The sequence below is a fragment of the Nyctereutes procyonoides genome, unplaced genomic scaffold (assembly GCF_905146905.1).
Source record: "Nyctereutes procyonoides isolate TBG_1078 unplaced genomic scaffold, NYPRO_anot_genome, whole genome shotgun sequence".
Classification (NCBI taxonomy): Eukaryota; Metazoa; Chordata; class Mammalia; order Carnivora; family Canidae; genus Nyctereutes; species Nyctereutes procyonoides.
The window spans coordinates 39,332,783-39,352,193 of NW_026575131.1; the positions used below are offsets into that span (position 1 = coordinate 39,332,783).

Genomic DNA, 19,411 nt, shown 5'->3' on the forward strand with positions numbered 1-19,411 from the left:
GCTCACTCGAGGCTGCCTTGGCCTGCTCTTCCTGAAGGTTGGTTAGCATTGGTAAAAGGGCTGCATTTGTCCCCAGCTCTGCCAGCACCAGGGCAAGTCAGTGCCTCACACAGGGAGTCCCAGCCCAGCTGGCCCCTCACAGGCACGAAAGCTGAATCCAGATGGGCCTTGGTCTGCCCAAGGTCTTCCACGAAGCTCTGGGAGGGGAGATCCAGCCCAAGGTGGCCCCCTCAGGGTCCTGCCTCCCCACCAGCCCAAGTGGCTCTAGGTTAACAAATGACAATTGTTTGGCAATAGCAATTCTGCTAAACAGGAAAAACATGCTGGTGAAGGCCTGATGCATCCCTACTTGGCCAGCTCTGGTAGGTCTGAAAGGTAGCTCTGAAGCTTGGCTGAAGTTGTGGCTGGCAGGATGGGGGCACTGACCCTGGCAGGGTGGGTCATGTCTCTCACTCACACACCTGGGAACACACAGGGGCCCATGGCACAGCAGAGCTGGCCTGCGAGGACTCAGGAACTCCAGCCTCCTGACACTGGCCCCAAAGTGGCTGGGCCCTCTTCAGAGCAGGGACCGTCAAGCTGTCCCCAGGCTGAGCCAACATCAGTCTCTGTCCCCACCCTCACCCTGGGCCATGTCAAGAAGGGCATAGTTGCCACTTCCCTGGGCTGGTATGTGATGCTTGGAGCACCTGGGGCTACCTGTAAGAGGCCCAGGCAGGAGCTGAGCACCCTGGCCTGGGCTAGTCCACCTCAGCCACTGCCTCACAGCAGAAGAAACCGGGCCTTTCTCCCAGAGGGATTGGCGGGTGAAACCCAGGCTCTCAACACCAGTAAGCCAGAGGGACAAAGATCTGAGGCCCATTAGGCAGGACCCAGAAACTGAGAGAGGTGGGGACTCCTCCCCCAAGCCTCCTTAGGCTGTCCCCCCTTCATCACCAGGGGTCACCGTGCTTGGCAGAACTGAGTGGGTTGCCTTGTGGGATCGCACTCTGTGGGCAGGTTTGGAATCCATGGTAACCCCATGGATCACTTGGACCCCACCCTTTGGGCCAGGAATGCTCAGGGTCTCAATGGACTCACCATTATTGATGTCATTTTTAATTTCAGGGTGGCTTTGAACACCTAAACTAAGGATTGACCCCTAAATGTGGCTTCAATCCAACTGTGGATATAGTGGTAGACAGGGTATCATCCTGTCCACACTAGAGCAGGGATTCAATGTGTCTCCAGCACAGTATGTACCTATATACCTCGCTCACCTCTGAATCCTGAGTGAGGTCCCCTCCCAGCCCCCTCACTGGCCTAGGAGGCCTACCCTTCAGGCTGGCCTCTACCCAGAACCTGGAGATCCAGCTCTGCCCTTAGAAACTCAGGTTTTGACCCTGCCTCCCCCTCTGGTTCCCAGGACAATGGTTTGGCCTGGGACCTGGCAGATCCTGCTTATCTTGTCATAAATATTTATCAGGCTCTAGGGGCCAGAGCCTGCAGCTGGCTTGGGATGGGGGGGGGGCGAGGGGGGCAGATGATTCAGGATCTCAAAGCTCTTTCCTAATGAGGGTGCCATGAGGAGAGTGTGCCACCTGGGCCTTGGAATCCTTGGGGAGGGGGAGGACAGATGGACAGCGGGACAGTCAGGGGGAGCCTGGGGGAGCTTGGGCATGCTCCAGCAACCAGACCTCCCTTTGCACCCCAGGAATGTGGGGGAGGAGGATTCAGAAGAGGACAAGGCTAGGGGAGACATGGCAGGCTCCTCCCTGAACTGTCGTGTTCTTGGGAAGTGTGCTCCCCACACATCAGCCCCCAGACTGTGCTCTTGCTCTCATAATTGTCCCCCCCCCACCCTCCCAGAGCTGTGCTTTCCTCATCACATCCTTTGAAGCTCTGCGCCCACCAACAGCATCCTCCCAGATTTGTGTTCCTACATATTCTTGTACCTGCAGAGCTGTGCTCCCTGAGTACTCTCCATCTACAAGGAGCTGAGCCCCACATAAACCTCGCCCCACCATCTCTCCTGACTCCATACCTGCCTCCTGGCACTGAGCCTTCCCCAAACCCCAAAAGGGGTTGTTCCCCACTCTCCATCCTCCAGAGCTATGCTCTCACACATTCAGGAGCCCCTCTTCCCACCCAGTGGGACTCCAACCACAGAGGCTCTGGGCAGCGGGGCCGACTCCCCGTCCCAAGAGTCAGGCTGGCACGCGGTCCTGGCTAGGCTAGCCTGTGTGTGGAGCCGCCGCCCCCCCCCCCGCCCCCCTCATTGGCATGCTAGTGGGACCCACAGGTGGAATCAAAGCCCCAGCTTTGGAGGAGCTGGAGCTGGAGCTGGAGCCGAGCTGAGTTGCACAGCAGGAAGCCGGGAGCCTTTGTCTCCCCAGCCCTGGGGATGTAGGGAGCCCAGGGCAGAGAGGGCACGTTTGGGGGCCCAGAGCCTTCTCCTACTGCCAGGGGCAGGCACAGCTGCAGATAAGGGGGGCAGCCTGAACCAGTGAGACCCCCAGTAGATAATGAGGGGCTATGGGGGAAGGGACAGCCTCAGGCACAGCCTGGGGTGGGGGGAGAAGGCTGGCTCCCAAAGCCCAGAGCGCTCATTAGTGGAAGCCCGGAAGGGGAGGCAGCTAAGTGGGTCAGTCTCCCTCCCCCAGCCTGCCTGACAGGTGTGGGTGGGAGGGAGGACTGCCAGCCTATTGTCCCCCATTAGAATCGGCCCTACTCTGAAGCCACCCCTCCCCGGAGCCCCGCCCTGCCCACCCGCTCCCCCGGGACTCCCTCTTCCCTCTCTGAGACCCCCTCGGTGGGCCCCTCCCCTCCCGGCACCCGCCCCTTCCCCCAGGTGCTGGCCCCGCAGCCGGCCTCCCCCGGCATACTCCAGACCGAGCCACACCTGGGAGAAATTGAAATCTTAGCCTCTTCCCCTGCCCCCCGCCAGCGAGGCAGACATCCCTGTCCTGGCCGTGAAAGGCAGTAAAACACAGCCCCCCGGGGCCGCTGAGGGCTGCGCCAGAACAAACGCCCAGATTCGGGGCGGGAGTCAGGTGGGGCGCCGTGTGGGCTCCAGGCCAGGGCTCCTCTGCGCCCCCAACCTCCCCTGGTGCCCACTCTCAGGTCCCCAGTTCCTTTGTGCCCCCCACCCCCAGTTGGGAAGACGATTGTTTGGGCCCATCGGTCTCAGGAGTAAGAGGCGAAGAAGAAGGGATGGGGGGCATCACAGAGATGGAGTCCTCTCCCTGCGGGGTGGGGAGGCTCAAAGAGTAGGTGTCTGGTGCCTAGGTCCACCCTCCCAACTCTCTCCTGAGTTGGGAGGGCAGGATGGACAGTGGAAAGGTCAGCTGCCCACCTCGCCACCTCCCGGTCCCTCCAGTCTCTCTGGCTGGGTGCCTCCCTGATCAAAGGCAGTCTAGGGCTCCCCATTTCCTGTCAGGACTACCCTGCTCAGGCTCTGAGGAACCTCCGGACTCGCCCCGCTGGTCCCAGGGAGGAGGGCAGAATCTGTAAGGTCCTCAGGCCACCCCTGCTGTTGTGGGGACACAGTTCTGGGAGGAGCTGAGGGACTATCCCTTCCCCCCAAGCCCCACCCAGCCTGAGGCCGCAGGGTCACTGCAGCCTGAGGAGTCTGGGTCTGGCTGCACAAGAGTTAATCTCAGGGTGCCCCCCCCCCACCACGTGTGCACAAATTCCAGGAACGCTTTCCATTAAGGACGCTTGCTCGGAGCAGATTTCATTTACATTAATAAGAACCAGAAAAATCCGGGGGGGTGGGGGGGGCAACAGCGGGGCCTGTGGTAGCTGCTCACGTTTTTGCATCTGAATCTGGTAGAGCCTGAGGGGCTCAGGCTGGGGCTCCTAGTTTTAGAGAGGCCCTGCCAAGCTAGTGCTGGGGTACCTAGTCCAAGGGGAGTCTGCAGAGCCCTGCAGATTCTGAGGACCCCAAGGCTTGGCGGGGAGTGAGTAGCAGAGCCAACCTGGTCCTAGGGTCTCCCAGTCTGCCATCCAGGCAGGGCCCAGTGTTGGGTGGGAGATAGGACACCAACCCACGGGAATGACTAGGGGCAAGGGCAGCAGCCCTGGGTTTCCATGAGCTGTTAACAAACTCTGTTAGCCAGGGTTTGCTGCTACCCATCTCTGAGCCTCAGTTTACCAGTTTGTTGGAGAAGGCTGCCTCCTCCTCTCCCCACTATATGTGACTGCAAGTCTTAGAAGGGAAGGTTCTGAGCTTTGAGCCAATCTATTTCAGGAGCACTGCGCCACCCTCCTAGCTTCCCCTTCTACCTCAGCTCTGTCTCAAGCCTAGAGCTGAGCAGTGGACTCTGTGAAGTGAGCTCTAGAGCCCGGTTGGGGGGCACCTGGGCGCCTCTGGTTGAGCGTCTGCCTTTGGCTCATGGCATGATCCCAGGGTCCTGGGATCTAGTCCTGCATCAAGCTCCCCCCTGGGGAAGCCTGCTTCTCCCTCTGCCCGTGTCTCTCATGAATAAATAAAATCTTTTATAAAAAGAGCCTAGTCAGGGTGGAACCTACCCCCCAAATCCTCCTACCTGGGGAAGAGGGAGCCACAGGGTGAGTAAGGGAGTGCACAAGGGTGTGCCTGGGCTCTTCCAGCCTTATCCTTGCAGCACCATGGCTGCGGTATGGCCTTCCAGCTCCCAGCTCCCACCTGGGGGCCAGATCAGGCTTCCTTCTTTTGGGGGGAGCAAGAGTATGATTTTCGTGCCCTTGGGCCAGAGCAGGATGCAAGTGTGCACAGAGGTGAGCTTTCTTGATTGGACCTGGCCTGCCCACATCCAGGTGGTCAGGGAGAGGTATGTGTGAGCTTGTATGCTTCACACACGTGTGTGGGGGTGTTGGGGTCTGCAGGCATCTGTGTGTCCTACCCCACACACATCATCGAGAGGGTGGGTGCTGGAGAAGTATACCTGCTGCTGCTGCCGGGTGACTATCTGGGCCTGTGTGTGCATGTGCATTTGTACTCTTGCTGAATAATTGTGAGTAAAAAGGCTGACCCTCAGCCCAAGGAGTTGGGCAAAAAGCAAAAGGGGAGGAAGCCCCCCAGCCAGGCAGCCCTGGGATTTGGGTCCAGCCCTGCCTTGCTCCAGGCCCTGCAGATGCATCCTGGGGCACTCTGCACTGAACCTAACCCTTACAGAGCCGGCTGGGCTCCCACATCTGCACCACACCCATCAGGGCTGAGCAAGAGGATAGTGGGGGGACACTTAATTACATCCATGAATCACTCTCAAATAGCTCCTGTCCAGCCGGCCTCAGGGGTGGTGGTGCCTACTTGGGGCTGGGAGCCAGGAGCCGGCCTGGGTGTGCTGGGCTCTTGTGGGCCTTTCAGTCTGGCAGGCGACCAGGGGTCTGGGCCAGGCCTCCTGGTCCCTCCTCTGTCCCTGCCTGCTGTGGCCTCACCTCCCCCATCAGCATGCAGAATTCACCACTGCTGCTCAGCTGTCTTATCTGGGCCGCTAAGGCGGAGGGGGGCGGGTTGGGGGGTGGAGTTGGAGCGGAGCTGACTCCCCCAGACCCAGCCACCCCTACTCCACGTTATCTTGCCCCCACAGCCTCCTGCAGCTTGCAGCACCACAGACCTTTCCTGCTCCTCTTCCCAGCATCCTCTAGGCCTTGCTTTGTCTGCAGTTGTCTTTTTTCTCTGCCTCTCCCGTCTTCTCTCTCTCCCCAGGACATTGGGGTGGGTGGAGGCGTCCCAAGGCGCTGCTCGCTCCACCCTCAGCTCCTCAGTTGGAGCTAGAGCTAGTCCGGCCCAAACCTGAGCCTGACCCTGTGCCTGCAGTTAAGGTCTCCCTTCTCCATGGAGTTCCTTCTGCCTGGGGGGCCAGCTAGGCAGGAGCCCCTAGGTTGGAACGCACACTCAGCACTTGCTAGCTTGGTAACCTCCAGCAACTGTTCTGCTTTGAGCCTGTTTCCTCTTTAAACCAGATGAAAGCAGTGCAGGGACTAAGTGGGACAGGAGGGCCCTCCCTCTGGTTTGTGCCTCCAGCTGGAAAGCGAACCCCCCTCATCCCGGCTTCCATCTTTGGGAAGCTGGGTGAGAGTAGGTGGGTATCCCCTGCCTTCTGCTGAAAGCCCTGGGCAAGCTTGCCCCAACTCCTCAACTGTACAAACAGGCTGTGGGTTCGTAGTGGGCTCTGCCAAAAGTATTTCTGCAAGTCAATAATCAGGCTGGTGGGTGAAGGGAGTGTGAGAGGCAGAAATGCATTTTATCGACCACAGAAATTATTTACCTGCATTGGAAAGAAATGCTAAGAGACTGAAGCACTCATTGTGCAGGGGGCCTGCCTGGCCCCTGCCCCACAGCTGGGCAACAATGCCCCTTCCAGCCTGAGGGAATTCCAGGGTGGGGGTGGGGGCAGGGGACCTGCAGAGTCTGACAACTTGTTGCTTGTCTGGCTCCACACATAGCGAGGCTAGGTCAGGTCCTCCTGACTCTCAGAGACCTGGAAGAGGCCCTGGGACCCTCCAGTACCTCAGAACTCGTTGAGAACCCCTACCCCCACCCCCCATAACCTAAACCAGCCTGGCCCCATAGACGATGGAGTGCTGCCACCTGGTGGCCACCAGCAGCACAGTGTCCTCCTCCAGGGCCATCTCCCCTTCATGCCCACCTGTCCCTGAGGACATTCATCCCTTGGGAATCAGGTTGACTAGTGGCTGGAATCTGGGTGCCCTTGAGACCCCCCCACCCCCAGCCAGATTGCATGCCTGGGGAGCTTAGCTCAGGCCTGGCTGCTCATCTGGGCTTTGAAACTTGTTTGATGCATGGCCATGACAGCTGCTCCTGGAGAGCCCTCAAAGCCTGAATATTGCAGCAGTTGTCTCAGCCAAGGGCAGGCTGGACTTGGGATCCCTAGAGAATCCTTCCAGTTCAGCAAGAGACCCTTCCAAATTTGGCATTTGGGTTTCCCTGATTAGGACGTTTGCACTGCCCTCACAGCACCCCATCAGGCATGGAGGGGGAGGATTAACAGCTCTGGGGATTGGGCAGGACATAGCACACTCATCCCTGGCCTTGGAGTTGGAGCAGACCATGGAGGACTGGTGGGGAGTGGGCATGCCTGGGTTCTTGGGGCTTCAGCTCTGGTCCTCAGGGATGAGAGCCATTCAATACCCAGAAACCCCCAAATGTGGCCTGGCATGAGGCCAGAACCAGAGGTACAGCCTGTCAAACTTCAAGAAATGGGCTCAGATGCAAGGTGAAGGCTGTAGTTAACTGGTTTGGCATACCAGTGATGGGTGTGGCTGGGCAGCAGGTTGTAAATGGAAATGGGGGCTTCCAGCTTGAGGGGCTGGCTCAAACCACTAGGGATAGACACAGACATCATGTTTGTAGGGAAGCCTATGCCAGGCTGAAAGATGTTATCGTCCAGAGCAATCTTTGTGGGACCTCTGAGCAGCAGAAAATGGTGTCTGCACCAAATGGTATGGGACAGATTCAAGCGCCTTCCTGGTGTGGGGCAGCCCATAGGGGCTCAAGATGGCTGAAGGGGGCCTGGCTCCCCAGCCAGTGCTCAGCTTTGGCCCCCTGCACCCCTTCAAGAGGCTTCCAGTAAGCCTTTAATGAGCTGGATGCATGTAATTAGGAGCTTCCCAGATCTCAGGATGTAATTCTTCATCTGTAAGAATCTCCCATACTGGCTGTCAGATCCATTAAACTAGGTTGCTTATGACTGTTACCCAGGCACAAAGACCAGCAGCATGTCCATGATGCACCAGGCTCTGGAGGTGGGGCTGAGCTCCTCCCCAAGGCTGATTCTGGAAGGCAGGCATCTGTTGGACCCTTATTTGTGAGGTTTCTGACTTACCCCACGGAAGCCCAGGTGTGGGGCTTCTGCATTTGCCTCATCTTCCAAGGAACCCCTGGGAGGCTGGGGTGAGTGCCCATAAGCACTAACCTTCAAAGTATTTCCTGAGCGCTTTTTATCCCTTTACAAGGGCCAGGCCTGCCTGAAAATAAGAAAACGTGACCAGCCACTAAAGCTGTGGCATTCCAGCTTGGAGAATAAGCCCCCCTCCCTAACTATATGCCAAACATGGAGCCCATACACTGAGGTCAGGCAGATTATGCAGGATGGATCCCCCATCACCACATCGAGTGCCAGGTAGCCTCAGACATACTTCCTGCCCTCGTCAAGTATGGGGTTACTGGTCAAGATGATGACAAGGATGTGATGACCTCCTTTAGAATGGTAAACCTCAGCAGCTGAGGTGAACAATGAGGGGGGTGCATGGAGGAGGATGGGGGAGGAATGGGGCCTCAGTCCCCATTCCCCAGCACCTCAGCAGAGCAGGAACAGCCCAACACAGCATGCTGGAGTACTCTGCAGAAATGGGAGAAACAGAGGCATTCACACTCACTTTGGTCTTTAGAAAATTGAAGTGGAAAAGCTGACTCATTTATGACTGAATTTTCATGAAGAATTTTAAGACATATTAACAAACTCTTTACCTTAAGAATCTAAACATGATTAGAGTAAGGAAAATAACAAAATACTACTTATAAATAACTTTTAACACACTTATCTCACCACCAGGCTTGACTAGCTCAGACATGCTCTGCACACCTGGTCACCCAAGAATAAAGAGACACAGACACTCATTTTTCAAGGTATTTCTTTTGTAAAGGAGCCAGATTTGGCAACTAGACTGAAAATCTTCCAAAATTCTGTACAAATGTGTAATATACAAATATACACAAGGCTTTTGCCAAGAAAAGACAGCACAACAAATGACAGAGGCGGCTTTGGTGTCACATACCACCTAGGGCATCTCAACACCCCGTAGGAATGCGAGGGGCTGACAGACCACGACATGGCTACACAGGTAAAACACACTACATTACACTATGTACACTGAAGTATAAAAGACCCACTGTCCCCTTGGCCAGCTCACAAGCCCTCTGGCAGGAAGGAAGGCCATTCACCAGATAGCCCATATAAGGGGAACTCCTTTAAGTGGGAGAACCTTGTAAAATGGAGTGGTTCGCCCTAAAAACTATTAACAGCACAAGGCATGCCCTTAAAGAGACACGTAGGTGCTAAGAGTGAATTCAAGACATGGTCCATTCCTTGTGCTCTGAGGAGCTCCTTGTCATCTTTCCCTCCCTCCCTCTTTCTCTGCATCTCACTCCATCTCAGTGAACCGAGCAAACATGGCCTTCCGGACAGCATCTTTGTAGGAATCCGCACCCGACAGTCCGTATGCACTGCCTTTGGCTCCTAGGCCAGCTCCTTTTAGCCGGACTTGAGCCTAAGGGAACAAAATTTCTGTCAGCAAATGGCAAGTAGGGTGTGGACCACTCCAACTGTGTCCAGGCAATTCCCAACCAAATAGGACCACCCACCACCGGGGACAGAAAAGACAAAGTTTTTGAGACCTGACGTAGGTTTAAGGACTGAAGGAATAAAATGGTCTAAGGAAGACAGGCAGAGGGAGACACATTCCACAACCTTGCTCAGCAAGCTTCTGTGTCTAGTAAGGGCCCCAAAGCACTCCACTGAAGCCTAGGAAGGCCTGGTAATTATGGGCACAGATCATAGCAGGACAGCCTGATGTCAGCAGAACTTGCTTGCACAAGACAAACATGGTCTGTAACAGTCTGACCTAAGCCGTGTTGCCTGGTCAGAGACAGCAATCGCTGGTGGTGCTCTTGTCTAGAAGGCTGGAGGGCAGGGACTGCTGATCCTGAGATTATATCTCAATCTGAGCTCTGACCAACTAAAAGATTTTTCTTCTTCTTCTTCTTTTTTTAAGATTTATTTATTTATGAGAGAGACAGACTGAGAGAGAGAGGCAGAGACACAGGCAGAGGGAGAAGCAGGTTCCTTGCGGGAGCCGGATGCGGGACTCGATCCTAGATCCTGGGATCACGACTTGAGCCCAACCGCTGAGCCACCCAGGCGTCCCAACTAAAGGATTTCTTATCATGGATAAAACTGCTACTTAATCAGAATTTGTTTTATACATAACCAAGATCACGTAGAAAGAAATTAAAGCATAGCACACCTTAAAAAAACCCAATCTAAGTACATGGATCTGAGTAGGTGTGAAGTAAGAGGCTGTTCTTAACAAAGGACATAGACATATACAGTTCTCACAAGATGGCTTTTATCTAAAGGTACCAAAAGACTAGAAAAGTAGGGATCCCTGGGTGGCGCAGCGGTTTGGCGCCTGCCTTTGGCCCAGGGCGCGATCCTGGAGAACCGGGATCGAATCCCACGTCAGGCTCCCGGTGCATGGAGCCTGCTTCTCCCTCTGCCTGTGTCTCTGCCTCTCTCTCTCTCTGTGTGTGACTATCATAAGTAAAAAAAAAAAAAAAAAAAAAAAAAAAAAAAAAAGACTAGAAAAGTCAAGTAAGGCACCACACCCATTCCTCCCAACTGCCATTTTAAAAGGGGGGTGAGGGATCCCTGGGTGGCGCAGTGGTTTGGCGCCTGCCTTTGGCCCAGGGCGCGATCCTGGAGACCCGGGATCGAGTCCCACGTCGGGCTTCCGGTGCATGGAGCCTGCTTCTCCCTCTGCCTGTGTCTCTGCCTCTCTCTGTGACTATCATAAATAAATTAAAAAAAAAAATTAAAAAAAAAATAAATAAAAGGGGGGTGAAACAAAGTGGTGGTGGTGCCCAGAAGAGACTGCCCTTTGTGGTAAGGTAAAGCTGCCCCTGGACCCCAGGCTGTCTGAGTGCTTCCATTTCATCTCCTCAGTAGAACAAGCCTACAAACCACTAAAGCCCAATCTTACTGCTTACCTCGATGGGGGCTGTGATGCCCTGACATTTTCTTCCTAAACCTGAGCCTTCCCGCCAACCCATGGCCTGGAGCATCTTGTTGCCAATATTACTGTGGTCAATGCCATCTTTGGTGGGCTGCTCGTAATTCCTGCCAGTGGCAAACACACAGTTACTTAAAACAGCCAGAGCCCCTGCTAATGAAATGGAAAAAGTACACAACAACACATACACAGTGCCAGCATCAAACTGCTTCTTGCGCTTGGGCTCTGGAGGTTCTGGAATGCCGTACTTCTCTCGTCTCTCTGCAGCTCGATCTCGGTATTTCATCTATGTGGGAGAACAAAGGATGCTAGACATTCAGACCTAAATCTTCCAACAGCCTGCCTGACACACTGAGACTTCACGATTACCACCCTCAAGGACTATCCTAATCTGGAGCGTGGCCTAAGAGTGGTCTGAAATACCAAATGCCCCTTGTTTCCCTCACTGCAGTTAGTCCTATCAAAAATGGTGGGTGTGTAGGGACTGTGTGGAATCTGGGGCAGAGCTACACCTGCAACAAGGAATTTTATTTCATTAGCCATTGCTTGTCAAGCTCTTTGACAGGCCTGCTGAGCCACTGGTGCAGCCTATCAGTATCTAGAGGAAGAGGAGGGCAGAGCTGCCATTCCTCTTACCACCTGGGACAGATCCACCTCCAGGGACAGATGGCACCAAGGAGGCTTCCAGAGACCCATTCATCAGGGAGCTGGTACTGTAAACAGTGGAAAAGAACAGGAGAGCAGAAGCCCTAGCTACAGATAGCCTGACCTATAAAATTAACGTGGAGTGAGAAATTTCAAGTAACTTGTCCACTTCATCTCTAACCCACGGACCTCTATTTGGATTTTAAAACTGGCTGGCTATCAATCTGCCTCATGAACTATTAAATGCCTATCCATTATTGGCCTCACTTGCTTTTGCTGCCTTCACTCCAAACCCTGCCCTGCCTACCGCTTTCTTCCTTATCATTTGTAATTGTCTTATGTATGTAATTGTCTTATGCCGATGTCCCTTGGGCCTAATGTGAAGCCTCCCTCATTACAGGCCAAACAAGATCACATTCTCTTTACTAAAATCCAGTGTACCTCACCAGCAAGATAACCTGGTATTTAGGACTTGTGAGCTGTCTTCAGGATATGCTTCCGTGCATCCTCGTAGACATAGTGCAGACCTCACAATGCACACAGATCCCAGGTCCAGGCTATATGAACCACAATGGCCAGGTGACAAATATGTGACAAATCCTGCCTTGCCCCTGGGACCTGGAACTAAGTGCTACAAATAAAAGCTAAAGGTAGATACAAGATACTCCTCCTAGTGGCAAAGTGATCCTTATTCACCTCTCTCTCCCTCAGCTCCAAGGCTTCCAGCTCCTGCTCACTCAGCCTGGATCGTCGGTAGATATCCATGTTTTGCTGTAAAAAATTTGACAGACATGGTAAGAATTTAGACCAAACTAATTTGAAATGTCTATTTCTAACAATATCTATCTATTCTAAGAGTCAAAGCCCAGTTCAATATACCATAGCATGAAAACCAGAGCCTGATGTATATGGAGCCCCCATGCTCTTTGCCATTCTACAATCTGGAACAGACCACAATAAGAATAGCCTTTTGAAAGGTGATCGAACACTCCATGCAGGGATCTGCCGAACCTTCACCACAGTCAGGCCACTTTTGACACCTTGCTGCCTCCCCTCCCTGCCTTGGATCAGCTCAGAGAAGCATGGTCACCTTGTGAAGGTCTGAGAGCTGCTGGTGCCTGACTAGGGCATCTCTGTTGGGGAACTGGCGCCGGCAGAGCAGGCAGGCCATCTTTTTCCAGTCGGCCAGTTTCTCTTCCTCACTCTCCAGTCTCTCCACTAGCTCCTCTTCATTGTCGCTGTCACCACTGTAAGCAGCAACCAGACCCCTCTGGGAACAAGAGTGTTTGTCGTTGGAAACATACAATAGGAAGGAGCCATGACTATGTATGATAAAACACGTAATTCAAGATGTGTGAGAACTCCCACTGCCCCAAGCCATATTTCAACAGTGTGGAACAGTCAGGCCCTCAAATGCTGGGCCTGCCAGCCTCCTGGTATCAACCCTCCTGAGGCCCAGGAAAAGTTCCTGGATGGCTGTTTTCAAACTACTCACCACGTACGAATACCCAAATATAACACAGTAGTGGCCCACCTAGACCAGTATCTACCAAGTAAAACATGTTTTACTGTCTTGATTTTCTCTTCCCAGACCATTAAAATTCTTACAAATGCAATAAAACTCAACTGAGCTTAGGAATTCAGGTTTCATTCACTGCTCCAGCTCACTAGCTCTCACCCAGAAAACAAAGCCTTGGACATGGATTCTATGTGCAGGACCTGCTCTAAATACCCACCGATAGTGAGCACATCCTGTTTTAAGTAGGAATCACAGCCAAGACGAAGGGGAGATTCCCAGTGAGATAGCAAGCACAAACATGGCCTTAAAAACACTGGTGGTGGGCAGCCCGGGTGGCTCAGCGGTTTAAGCGCTGCCTTCAGCCCAGGGCGTGATCCTGGAGTCTTGGGATCGAGTCCCACGTCGGGCTCCCTGCATGGAGCCTGCTTCTCCCTCGCCTGTGTCTCTGCCTCTCTCTCTCTCATGAATAAATAAAATCTTAAAAACAAAACACTGGTGGTCTTTTACTTACCTTGAGAGGATTCTCCTCATCTCCATTTCGCACCAGTTCTGGGATGAGCTGCTGCCTTTCGGCTAAGGCTCCCTGGGAAACACAGAACAAGTCATAAGCCTCACATTTTACTTAAGTTCCCATTATGAAGTGTGGCCATTCCTGCTGTTACCTTTTTCTCAAAGAGAGCAAAGCCAGCATCTGCCGCAGCGGACTCTCTCCTTTCTTCTTCTCTCAAGGAGTTAACAGGTTGAAAGCTATTTTTAAAATTTTCTTTCTGCTTGTTTAAACTCTTAGCCCAGCGTTCCATATCTTTGGCGATCTAGTGCCAGACAACAACCACGAAAAACCATTTAGAAATACAGGACTTTAGAAAACAGTCTCCTGTGCCACAAATAAGCAGCCATTAAAGGTCTCACCTCAATCACGTGCTCTGGAACAAAACCCCTTTTGCCCTTACTTCTACCTACAAATATCTTCATGAAATGCAATGCATACACCCAAAGTCATTTAACAAATACTGATTGAAAAAGCCTGTGAAGCTTCGAGGATATTTTTCCTTCTAAGTATGTATACAGGCAACTGACAATGTATGGTAACATAAAAATAATTTACAAAATGCTCTGTGAACTTGATGTAAATAAGATATGTGGCCCAGTTTTCTTTTGTTTTGGTTTTTATTATTCATTCATTCATTCATTCATTCATTCATTCATTCATTCATTCATTCATTCATGACAGACAGAGAGAGAGAGAAAGGCAGAGGCAGAAGCAGGCTCCATGCAGGGAGCCTGATGTGGGATGATCCCGGGACTCCAGGATCGTGCCCTGGGCCAAAGGCAGGCGCTAAACCGCTGAGCCACCCAGGGATCCCCTTGTTTTGGTTTTTAAGATTTTATTTATTTGAGAGAGAGAGAGAAAGAGAGAAAGAGAAAGAGAGAGAGAGAGAGAGAGAGAGAGAGAGGCAGCAACATAGGCAGAGGGAGAAGCAGGCTCCATCCAGGGAGCCCAATGTGGGACTTGATCCTGGGACTTCAGGATCACGCCCTGGGCTGAAGGCAGGCGCTAAACCACTGACGCGACCCAGTTTTTAAAAAGATCCAAATAAAGCTGACACAGATGCCACACCTGAAAACACAGAAAGAAAAAAAGAAAGCCCAATCCTCTAGAGAGAACTGAGTTCCCTTCCTGGGTCATGGTCTCACCTGCTGGGCTGTTTTGCTCTTGGGTTTCTCCTTCTTTTCCTTCCCCTCCTTTGCAGGAGGTAGGCCCGTCTGCTGGTGGGAGCTGGACTCTGCAGCTGGCACATAGGTCTCCTTCTCCCCATCCCAGTAAAGGTACTGCTGGGTCAGGGAATTGTAGTAGTACTAGAAACAAAAACACAATTAATGCAGGCTTTCTGCTTTGTCAAACCCTTAAAGGAATATTTTGTTAAAAAGACGTATCAAAATTCTTTTGTCAAAAAAAGGAAACACAAACATAAAACAAGCTGTGGAAAAGTAGTTATTTCCTGCCCACAAAGAAGCTGCTGTACATGCTGGTGTGGTAAGGATACAGAACTAGCCAGTGAAGAAGTATGAAACTTCTGGGACAAAAGTGGAATATGGTTTCTAAAGAGTGTAGTTCCATTAATCTAATCCCTGGGCTTGGAGTGCACCCAAAGAGCCATGTATCTGACTCCTTTTCATAGACCATTTATACAAACCAGGTGGCCAGAACAGGTGGTACAGAGGGTTGTTTTCTTTTTTTAAAGATTTATTGGGAGGAGGGCGGGGGGTGGGGGTGAATGGGTGACGGGCACTGAGGGGGGCACTGAGGGATGAACACTGGGTGTTATTCTGTATGTTGGCAAACTGAACACCAATAAAAAATAAATTCATTATTAAAGTAAAATAAAAAAAATAAAAAATAAAATATTTATTATTTATTATTTTTAGTAATCTCTACATCCAGTATGGGGCTCAAACTCAAAACCCTGAAATCAAGAGTCCATGTTCCACCAACTGGGCCAGTTAGGCACGCCTTAGAGAAAGAGCTTTTATTTTTTATTTTATTATTATTATTTTTTTTGGAGGAGGAGCTTTTAATCACACATCTTCCATGACAACCAGTTAACAGCCAGTTCATCATCAGGTTCAAACATCTGGAACCCTTTGGACACCCAGGCAACCAAACACAGGGTTGTAAAATGCCAGCTTGGGAGTTGAAAGGTGGTAAGTGAAGGAACTGGATCTGACATATGTAGGAAGAACTGCAATGGCAGATAGGTAGCACCTATCTCTCCTCCTTTTTTTTTTTTTTTTAATGATTTTATTTATTTATTCATGAGAGACACAGAGAAAGAGAGAGAGAGAGAGGCAGAGACACAGGCAGAGGGAGAAAGAAGCAGGCTCCATGCAGGGAGCCTGATGTGGGACTCGATCCCAGGTCTCCAGGATCACACCTTGGGCTGAAGATGGTGCTAAACTGCTGAGCCACCCGGAATGCCCCTTCTCCTCTTTTTTATTGCCTATTCATTCACTCTACCTGCTTAGCAGGAACCCAGGGGACATGATATGCTATATCTTTTCTGGGGAAGATGGCATGGGTCAGACATAGGAGTCACAGCTGCTATGGCCACTAAAAACTGCCTGGGTAATGGTCAGACTTCACAGGCAAGAGAACTAGAACCATACAAGACTTGGCTTGCTCACCATTCCACACCTCACTCTCAGAAACCACAAGCTCTCAATGCCAAGTTCCTGTTAAAAGCACTTATTTTACTATCCTATATATATAGCTCCCAGTCATAAGTAATTGTTTATTTATGGAGTGTTAAAGCTGCCTTTCCTCTTTAAAATAATATACCACTACCAAAAATAAAACATCACCCCAGAGATCTGCTAATTTCTACCCACAGATCAGGACACTAAGTAAAAGAGGCTGGACACAATAAGTCACATGCTGTCCGCCTCCACTTACATGAAATGCTAAGAGGCAAATCTGCAGAGACCAGAAAACAAATAGTGGTTGATGGAGGGACTCAGGAGGGACTGCTAAGGGGACAGGTTTCTTTTGGGGTTAATAAAAACATTTTGGATTACAAATAAATAAAGAGCAAGGGGTGTCTGGCTGGCTCAGTTGGTAGAGCAGATCTTGATCTCAGGGTTGTAAGTTCAAGCCCCAGGTTGGGTGTAGAAATTACTTAAAAATAAAATCTGGGAAAAAGAATAAAAAATAAAATAAAATCTGGGGTGCCTGGGTGGCAAAGTCACTTAAACATCCAACTCTTGGTTTTGGTTCAGGTCTGATTTTGGGGTTGTGGGATTGAGCCCTGCACTCAGTGGGGAATCTGCTTGGGTTTCTCTCTCCCTCTCCCTTTGCCCCTCCCCCTGCATATGCTCATGTGCATGTGTGTGTTCATGCTCACTCTATGAAATAAGCAAATCTTAAAAAAATATTTTAAGCTGCTGCCTGATTCTTGATTTCAGCTCAGGTCTTGATTTCAGAGTTGTGAATTCAAGCCCTGTGTCGGGCTCCACACTAGGTGTGGAGCCTACTTAAAAAAACAAAACCTGGGATCCCTGGGTGGCGCAGTGGTTTAGCGCCTGCCTTTGGCCCGGGGCGCGATCCTGGAGACCCGGGATCGAATCCCATGTCGGGCTCCCGGTGCATGGAGCCTGCTTCTCCCTCTGCCTGTGTCTCTGCCTCTCTCTCTCTCTCTGTGACTATCATAAATAAATAAAAATTTAAAAAAGAAAGAAAAAAAAAACTAAAACAAAACCTCACATACCTAAAAACAAACAAACAAGCAAACAAACAGTGAAGTTTAGCTCAATTAAAAAAGTACACAGGAAGAGAAACCACATTTTCAAACTTCTATCTAGGTCTTTACGTAAACACTAACAGCCATCTATAAATTTTATTGACAGGGCAGCCCTGGTGGCTCAGTGGTTTGGTGCCACTTTCAGTCCAGGGCATGATCCTGGAGACCTGGGATCGAGTCCCATGTCGGGCTCCCTGCATGGAGTCTGCTTCTCCCTCTGCCTGTGTCTCTGCTTCTCTCTCTTTCTCATGAATAAATAAAATCTTTAAAAAAATTTTTTTTATTGACAAAATAATCCATGGTCCTAGAAGTCAGACTTGTGGTTACTGAAGTGGGGGGGGGGGGGCGGGGTACTGGCCAGCAGGGGGCATGAAGGAGCTTTCAGCACACTAGGAATATTCTCTCATCTCAGCGCTGATATAGGAGTACGAACACATGTAAACATTCAAAGAAATGTACACTTCAGCTTTGTACCCTTTTCCTATATGTACACTATACCTCAAAACATTTTTAACATTTAAATTATAAAATTCCTAAAATAGGGATCCCTGGGTGGCGCAGCGGTTTGGCGCCTGCCTTTGGCCCAGGGCGCGATCCTGGAGACCCGGGATCGAATCCCACATCGGGCTCCCGGTGCATGGAGCCTGCTTCTCCATCTGCCTATGTCTCTGCCTCTCTCTCCTTCTCTCTCTGTGACTGTCATAAATAAATAAAAAAAAAAAAAAATAAAAATAAAATTCCTAAAATAGAAATTACATCTTGGTGGTTCTGAAGAATTTAAAACCAATCTGGGCCACTTACTCCTTTGCAGGAGTTATTTCATGTCAAGCTTCATAAATGGACTAAGTGAAATGAAGATATTTTTAGTGAAATTTGGGAGGAAAACAGTGAACTTACCTGTGAGTTGGGGTCATAGTACAGCCCTGTTGTTGGATCATAATAATATCCTGAAGATTCGTCATACTGGTAAGTGGATGTGTCAGGCACTGCTGCAAAAACAAAAACCAGCACACAGTCATTCCAGGTAAGAAACAAGCTTTACTTGAAACTCTAAGCCACTGAGATGTGGCAGGCCTTAATGGTCTTCTCTCATATCCCCAAGTGTCCCTCTGACACCCACAAAGGGAGGAAACGCTTACTAGACACAGACAACTAGGACCTTCCAACTGTCAACAGCCCCATGAGGTTTGGCTTACCATATTTGGTACCAGGAACTACACCAGTGGGGGAAGCGGCTGGGGCCTGTGTACTTGTGCTAGTGCTAGGCTGTGCTTCCTCAGTCTGGAAAGAACAGCAGCTTCAATATAATTTCAACTGTAAAGCCTCTTAAGAGAACTAAATCACTGCAATCATCCAGGAGGAAGGGCTCCCCTGACAGACATACTGTAGTAATGATCTAGGGCAATCCTTGAACAAAAAACACATGCTGACAACTTTCTTCCTAAAAATCAAGTTGAAGCATGCAGGAAGTATCAATACACCCTGTTTGGAATCTTATGTTCTAAATACATACCCCAAATTATTTTAATCATCTAATACTACCAGAGAAGTAACATCGGAAATCTGTATATTATTCAATCCTGGCTCATGCAGCAGGAAAGAATAATATTTTATAGCAAAAGCAAGTCAGCTCCCCTACATCCCCCCATCACCAGTTCTGTATTTAGGACAACAGGATTACCGGAGAGCTCGGTGGATTGGAGGTCTGATTATACAGCTGGGGACTCTGGGACACTACAGCTGCTGAGGTGGTGGTCACTGCTGTGCCTAATGATAAACACAGAGGTTAGGAAGGGCCGAGGCACTAACTCCAAGCCAAACATCTTTATCTGTAATGCCCAAACTAACCTTCTGTTTTTGTATACGTCAGTTTTTTTTTTTTTTTTTAGGTTTATTTATTTTTAGAGGGAGAGAGCAGAGGGAATGGGTAGAGGGAGAGGGAGACTCAAGCAGAATCTGCGCTGAGACTGAAGCAGGGCTTGGTCTCATGAGACTGAGATCATAACCCTCAGCTGAAACCAAGAGTCAGTCACTTAATCAATTGTGCCACCAGGTGCCCGTGTAGATGTCTGTTCTTAATAACTTAATTCCCACTAAACATCCTGGAACCTCTAACATTTTCATTTTTATGATCCTTTTAGAATGTCACATACAAAGTTAAATATTCTGCATGATG

General features: G+C 50.5%; 1 protein-coding gene across 1 annotated transcript in view; it reads right to left on the reverse strand.

The window, feature by feature from the left end:
• Positions 1-8,602: 8,602 nt before the first annotated feature.
• RBM5 (RNA binding motif protein 5) overlaps positions 8,603-19,411 on the reverse strand; it is a 29,244-nt gene continuing 18,435 nt past the window's right edge. Inside the window, exons 15-25 of the mRNA XM_055343413.1 lie at positions 18,917-19,002; positions 18,432-18,516; positions 18,133-18,224; positions 14,636-14,797; positions 13,603-13,752; positions 13,452-13,523; positions 12,512-12,691; positions 12,118-12,192; positions 10,965-11,062; positions 10,754-10,883; positions 8,603-9,255 (exon numbers count right to left, since the gene is read on the reverse strand). Coding sequence (XP_055199388.1) covers positions 9,130-9,255; positions 10,754-10,883; positions 10,965-11,062; positions 12,118-12,192; positions 12,512-12,691; positions 13,452-13,523; positions 13,603-13,752; positions 14,636-14,797; positions 18,133-18,224; positions 18,432-18,516; positions 18,917-19,002 — 1,256 coding nt within the window. The 3' untranslated portion in view covers positions 8,603-9,129. The remainder of the gene's footprint in view (positions 9,256-10,753; positions 10,884-10,964; positions 11,063-12,117; positions 12,193-12,511; positions 12,692-13,451; positions 13,524-13,602; positions 13,753-14,635; positions 14,798-18,132; positions 18,225-18,431; positions 18,517-18,916; positions 19,003-19,411) is intronic.